The sequence below is a fragment of the Mercenaria mercenaria genome, chromosome 2 (assembly GCF_021730395.1).
Source record: "Mercenaria mercenaria strain notata chromosome 2, MADL_Memer_1, whole genome shotgun sequence".
NCBI lineage: Eukaryota > Metazoa > Mollusca > Bivalvia > Venerida > Veneridae > Mercenaria > Mercenaria mercenaria.
In genome coordinates, this window is record NC_069362.1 from 3,623,672 (window position 1) to 3,631,244 (window position 7,573).

The 7,573-nt window shown below is 35.3% G+C and overlaps 1 protein-coding gene across 1 annotated transcript in view; it reads left to right on the top strand.

Annotated features, from left to right (window-relative positions):
- The window catches only part of LOC123561917 (uncharacterized), a 133,346-nt gene extending 128,452 nt beyond the window's left edge, over positions 1-4,894 (top strand). The window contains exons 46-48 of the mRNA XM_053537693.1: positions 1,352-1,607; positions 1,845-2,138; positions 3,154-4,894. Coding sequence (XP_053393668.1) covers positions 1,352-1,607; positions 1,845-2,138; positions 3,154-3,311 — 708 coding nt within the window. The 3' untranslated portion in view covers positions 3,312-4,894. The remainder of the gene's footprint in view (positions 1-1,351; positions 1,608-1,844; positions 2,139-3,153) is intronic.
- Positions 4,895-7,573: the final 2,679 nt, after the last annotated feature.

The window sequence follows — 7,573 nt, forward strand, 5'->3', positions numbered from 1 at the left end:
GTCCGTCTTTCCGTCCGTCCTTCCGTCCGTAACAAAATCGTGTCCGGTCCATATCTCCTAAACCCCTTGAAGGATTTTCATGAAACTTGGGTCAAATGATCACCTCATCAAGACGATGTGCAGAACAAATGAGTCAGCCTTGTCGGTTCAAGGTCAAGGTCACAACTCAAGGTCAAAGGTTTGAGCCTGCCATTTTGTGTCCGCTCTATATCTCCTAAACCCCTTGAAGGAATTTTATAAAACTTGGGTCAAATGATCACCTCATCAAGATGATGTGCAGAACCCATGAGTCAGCCATGCCGGCTCAAGATCAAGGTCACAACTCAAGGTCAAAGGTTTGAGCCTTCCATTTTGTGTCCGCTCTATATCTCTTAAACCCCTTGAAGGAATTTTATAAAACTTGGGTCAAATGATCACCTCATCAAGACGATGTGCAGAACCCATGAGTCAGTCATGCCGGCTCAAGGTCAAGGTCACAACTTAGTGTCAAAGGTTTGAACCTTCCATTTTGTGTCCGCTCTATATCTCCTAAACCCCTTGAAGGATTTTCATCAAACTTGGGTCAAACGATCACCTCATCAAGGCGATGTGCAGAACTTATGTGTCAGCCATGTCCGCTCTAGGTCAAGGTCACAACTGAAGGTCAAAGGTTTGAGCCTTCCATTTCATGTCCGCTCTATATCTCCTAAACCCCTTGAAGGAATTTTATAAAACTTGGGTCAAATGATAACCTCATCAGAACGATGTGCAGAAATTATGAGTCAACCATGCCAGCTCAAGGTCAAGGTCACAACTAAGGGTCAAAGGTTTGAGCCTTCCATTTGGTGTCCACTCTGTATCTCCTTAACCCCTTGAAGGATTTTCATCAAACTTGGGTCAAATGATCACCTCATCAAGAACTCATGAGTCAGCCATGTCAACTCAAGGTCAAGGTCACAACTGAAGGTCAAAGGTTTCAGCTCTGTATCTCCTAAACCCCTTGAAGGATTTTCATGAAACTTTGGTCAAATGATCACCTCATCAAGACGTTGTGCAGAATTCATGAGTCAGCCATGTCAGTTCAAGGTCAAGGTCACAGCTAAAATCAAAGATTTTACCCTTTCACTATCCATAGCAGTGGCGGGGGATTTAGCTGTCTTTCAGACTGCCTTGTTATGTATATTTTTGGAGCATTTCTTGTGACAAAGTGGTTTTCTAGGGTATAAGTCACATTTAGTGATAGCTCTAGTTAATTTATTTTCTATGATACCATTAGGCATACGGCAGAAATATCCTCTTGGATGTCATATATGCTTAAGTTCCATGTAAGGTTGTTAGTTGCAGTAATTATATGCGTTTTCTATTATTTTAGCTGTGTGGGTACATGATAGCATTCCTTGTGTACATGTACACAATCAGATTCATCCGTCTGCTGCGATTCAACAAGAAGATTTCTGTACTTGGTGACACACTGATGCATGTTGCGAAGCCTATAGTCAGTTTCCTGATTGTGTTTATAGTCGCTTTTTGTGCCTTTGCTATGACAGCCTATGTATTCTTCGGAAGAAATCTACGGACATTCAGAAACTTTGTGACCACTCTGGAAACACTTGTCTCTATGATGCTGAGTGAGTAGTTTGTGTGTGACATGAAAGACATATAAAGTTATACATAAGTATTTAATAAATCAAATACTTAATAAAAATCCTTCTTTCAATTTACAACTTTTCCCTTTTAGTGAAGTAAATATTTATTACTGATAGTCCCCTGCCGGTGAAACACCTTAGGGCACTATGGGAATGCCCTATTTTTTTGAGATTGAGTACCCATTTTTTGTTTTTTTAAAGATAAAATTTTGTTTTCAGATAAGTTTGATTACGCTTCTATGATGGCAGAAACAAAGATTATCGGTCCTGCGATGTTTGGATTCTTCTGTCTCATCTTCAACATTATACTTATAAATTTCTTCATCACTGTTATCCTCGAGGGTTTTACCGCAGTACGTTATGATGAGAATAAGCAGTCTAACGAATATGAGATTGTTGACTTCATCATGCGGCGCATGAAAATGACTCTTGGTGTTGGACAGCCGGCAAAGAAACGAAAGTCAACAGGTGTGACGAGTGATCCAAGGAAAAACCAGTTCGTTTATGTTGAGAGTAAGTGTTTATTAATTTAATTTATTACGTTAAAAAGTTGTTCTTGCTCTGACCTAAAACTGTTCAATTTTGCTTTGAGTTAGTAAGTAAGTAAGTAAGTAAGTAACGTCTTTATTTAATGAGGCTAACGCATTCGGTTTCCTCGATCTTCCATGCGGGTTGAATTCATTTAACATCAACTTTCTAAATTAAAAAAAATTAGGGAGTCAAGTACATCAGTTTAGATAATAAGACATGAAAGTCAATATAACTGTGATACCAGATGTCGATGTGTTGAAGGGATGGCAACTATCCAGTATCATAAAACATAATCATGTCATTCTAACAAGCCTAGTGAGTGACTACAAGTATTGTTTTTAACAGTTCCTTCACGAGGGTCTCTGGTTCAAGTCTAACCTTGGACATATAGCACCAGTACTGGTTTTCTAGGAAATGTGCTCAAGAGAGATTATAATAAACCAAAACTTTTTATCACAATCAAGAAAGAATAAATGGGTATAAACTAATATAAAACTAATAGTTTTGCTTTGTGATATTGGTAAACTGTTTTTGAATACAAATGTATTGATAAGCATGGTGACAAATTTATTAAGTGTACATCTGATTACCTCCCTTTGATTGTACTATCTTGAATATTGTAGTCATTTAAATTTACAGGCAGAGAATTTATGAAAATGAAACAAAACCACTACTGGATGGGACAGTATGCTAATCCATGTGTTACTTGCCGCTCACCAATGTAGTTTCGAGCCTCATTTTAGGCATAGAATTCTTCATGTGAAGAAGCCATTCACCTTGCTTACAGAAGGTCATTAGTTCTACCCAGGCACCAGCCCATGATGAAATAATGCAAGGAGGGTGACCTGTGATCTTCCTCTCCCATGAAAAGCTTGAATGTTACCATATGACCTATAATTACATGTATGTCCTTGTGACATTAAACACAGTCAAAAAAGTTACTGAAGATTATAAAAAAGCTATCTGTTTAATTAGATAAAATTCCTGTTTATTTCAGAACTAACCCCAGATATGGAGAAGATTGCCGAGTTGGATGGTAAAGTGAATTTAATGATCAACAAACTAGAAGACTTGACAGATGTCAAACATGAACAAGAAGATCTTAAAGACGAACTTGAACAGTTTAAACGCAAGAAGAAAATTGTTATTGGCTGATTATCAGATTTTGTCATGGATATTATAATAATGGACTATGAGTATTGATTTAACTTATACAACTTTTTTTTTAGTTTTGGAATTCTATTTTTTTGTACACTTAATTGACATTTTATTCTAATTTCTATCAAAGTTCAGTTATTGTGTGTGTGTTTTTAAACAAAAATAGAAATAGGTTCAGAAAAGCAGTTCTTACAGTAACACACAAATTAAAAACATATTTGAGCCATGCCATGAAAAAACCAACATAGTGGGTTTGCGACCAACATGGATCCAGTCTGGTCAAGTCCATGCTGTTCGCTTTTAAAGCCTATTGGAATTGGAGAAACTGTTAGCGAACAGAATGGATCCTGACCAGACTGCGCGGATGCGCATGCGCTGGTCTGGATCCATGCTGGTCGCAAAGCCACTATGTTGGTTTTTTCATGGCATGGCTCATTTAGATGGGTATAAACCACACTAGGTCTTCTAGCAAATTCATGAATTCAGCTTGTCAATTTTGGATGAATTGCTATAGGTACCAGTGTGGTTTGTACTAGTCTTAATGCACAAAGAAAAAAATAAAAAATAGCTTTTAATCATAGTATTTAAATTTTTACAATAATTTGCAACAAGAAGTACCTGGTTTCTTTTCATAAGTATCAATAAATCATGGTAAATGTCACACAGTTGGTCTTTATAACCTCTACATAGAACAACCAAAAGGACACGCCCACATTAAATTGCAAATCACCTTCCAATGGAAATACAATTTCCGATTTTAATTAAAAATGTCTTTAAATCCACTCAAAAATCACCTAGTTTTGATCTCTATCATCAAAAAATTACATTGGTCAATAATTGTATGTTCTTTTTTTGAAATTTTGGTGGCCAACTTTGGAAGATTTTTTTGTAATGATCAAATTTTGTGAATGATGTCAAATTTTGTATGCAGACTTAGGGAAATATAAAGTGAATGTATAATATTGGTCAATGAATAGAAATGAAGTATTCAACATTATTTTAGATTTAGAATATTTTGAAAATTTTAGGAAGCAGCGTGTCTTTTATTGCCAGAAGTATGTTTTGATACATAATTTTCTGTATATCTGGGAATTTTAAAACAACTTTTAGATTACTATTAATAAAAAATAGATTTTAAATTTTTTAAAAATCAAAATGATGTTATACCCTTTTAACATGATTATTAGTTTCGTCCATGCATATTTGCATATTGTTGCATTTTAAAAAGCATTGCCTATACAAGTATCTTTCTAATTTAATGATTCCTTAAGAAAACTAAACAAAAAAAAGCAAATAATATCCTGAAAGAAATAGTTAAACCGGCACTTAAAATTATGAAATGTTTAACAATGAAATGTTGGATTATTATGAAGTATAAAATTACAAATCCTGTGTGGAATCCATATTTGTTACATGTATAGAATTACCGTCTTAATTTTCTCAAGTGATTTATATTGAATCAAGTGGCTGCAAAGTATTTCTATTCTTATTGAAATTTACTTTTCCTTTCAGTTTTTCTTTCACTGTGACAGTGCTCTATTTTATGACTGTACACTTAATTTGAATAAATAGTTAAAGCATTCAATAGTCTGACTTTGTTGAAAACTTCCATATGTAACAGAAAATCAGTATACCGTGAAATCATTTGATTTTGTTGACAGGAAATTTTGTGGTTTAGGCAAAAATCATGGCTGTTTCTTAATTATATGATTTTGTGGATCTAAAACTTGTATTAACATAAAATGAATGGGAATTTTACCTTTTATATTGGGATTTACTTTTGTGGATTGACTCAAACTCTGAATCCACAAAAAATAATTCCTTGCTAATATTACCGATGTCACAGTATGTTTTCACATCATTTTAAGGTAGCCAACTCCAAATGACTGTCGGTAATTTCTGTTCCATTACGTTTCCTCAGTATGCAGTTTCAGCATTCTCCGGCTGTTGCGGAAACCACTGCTACTATGTGCTACATTTATGGCCGAGAAAGCCAAAGTAAGCCATGAATTCAAAATTGCAGGTAAATTGCTGATTTTCATTATGGGTCCACAACCCTAACCCTTACCCTGCTAAATTTCTATAATGAACTTTTCCATCTTTAAATTTTGACAGTACCATTAACTGTTAAAAGGGGTGCATACCAAAAAGCTCCTGACTGAATAGTGAACAGTGCAGATCTTGATCAGACTGCACGGATGTGCAGGCTGATCATGATCTGTTCTGGTCGCAAAGGCAGAATCAATCGTATCCAGCATAATAAGGGTTAAAGGTGTTTTTTCAAGTGTTAATGACAGTACAACTTAGAACTATGCCTAAAATTATGCCAGAGGGACATGTTGGATCTTTATGCACCAATTAAGCCTGAAAGTCATCATATGATCTCAATTCTGACAGAGTGATTTAAATCCAGCAAAACAAACAAATCTGTGTATATTCTTTTATTTAAGCAAGTCTTTAGATCAAATCAAGAAGAAAACTTTTGAAATTATTGAACAAGAGCTGAATTAAGTCAACCTTTAAATATGCCCCCTTTTGAAGAAGCGAGGGTATATTTCTTTGCACATGTCGATCACGTCTGTTGGCAGAGTGAATGGTTTACGCTCAATACTTCAGAAACACTTGACCGAGTACCTACAAACTTGTTAGCGCGATTAGGCTTATAAAGTAGATGACCCCAATTGTTTTGGGTCCTGAACATTGAAAACGGTTTCCACTCAATAATTTGAGAACTACCCAACTCAGAACCTTCAAACTTGATAGCATGACTTGGCTCTTAAAGTAGAATGACCCCTATTGTTTTTGGATTCAGTAAGTGAAAGGTCAAGGTCACAGGGGCTTAAATGTTGAAAACAGTTTCCGGTCAAATACTTGTTAACCATTTGACCTAGAATCTTCAAACTTAATAGCATGATTGGACTTATGATGTAGATGTCCCTTATTGTTTTAGGGGTCAATTTAAGGCAAATGTCAAGGTCACAGTGATTAGGCTTATGAAATAAAGGACCCCTATTGTTTTGGGGGTTAGTAGGTCAAAGGTCAATGATCACAGGTCTTAGAATGGGACAACCATCATGGGAGCATACATGTTTTACAAACAGCTTTTGTTCATTGTATGTTACAAGCAGAAATAAGTCCAACTTCATGTAAAATCTTTTGGGGAAACTTGTTAGTGGTCATTATAAACAAATTAGAAATATATGTAATGCCATTATATTCCAAATTCTTATCAAAATATTTATTCATTATTTAATTTTAAATGTAATGTATATCATATTGTACAGCACTTTACTTTAACTCTGTGGTACACTTGCCCAAGGGGCAACTTCAACTAATTTTTTTTAACTTGCCCGAAGCAAATTTTTGGTTGCCGAAGTGTAATATAGTGTAATATGGTGATGTGATGAGAATCTTAGAGATATTACAATGCAGTATAGCAACAAAAACAGTAGTATATGATTTTCTGAGAAGTTTGTCTTGGGATCTTTCATATATTTCACTTGCCCAATGGGCAACTGATTTTTTGCCCGGCTGCACTCCATTTTTTACCTGCCCCGGGCAATAGAGCAGTTTTTAAGGTTGCGCCCTGTTGTAGTAGAAAGATATGGTAAAATAGGGTTATTATAACAGTAGTTCGATCTGGGATGCTGTATTTGGCTAAAGTGGATTTTTGCCAGATTGGATCTCGGGAGGCGCGCAACCGCTGAGTGTGATCCGACCTTGCAAAATTCACGACAGCCAAATAAAAAGTCCCAGATCTAGCTACTGCTATAATGACCCTTTTTATCATATACCTCTACCTTTTTGTTTGTTGTTTTGTTATTGAACGAAATCTTCAATGTTTATTGATATTAAAATGGAACTAAGTGAAGTTTTTATGTGCGCTATTTATAGAACTGTGTCAGGTCATGCTTATTAATGAAAGTAGTCCAGCAGCATACAATACGGAAGGTACAATACTGAATTTAAAGGGTACAATACGGATTTTTTTTCTGCCTGTTCGTATTTAATCGTGAAATACAAGCCGATTTTTTTTACAGAATTTATATAAGTATATTATAAATCAATATACAGTGTATCTATCTTCCATGGAGCAAAGTCTCTAGGGCAACTCTTAAAATATGGAAAATTGAAGAAATTCAGTCATATCTTGATCAATACTTGTAAAGTGTCAGCTTTAATCATACTTAAGTATGCACTTTTCAATCCACTTTTAATGTTTTGATTTTTTCTGTACATCCCTGGGCCAAGTTGCTCAA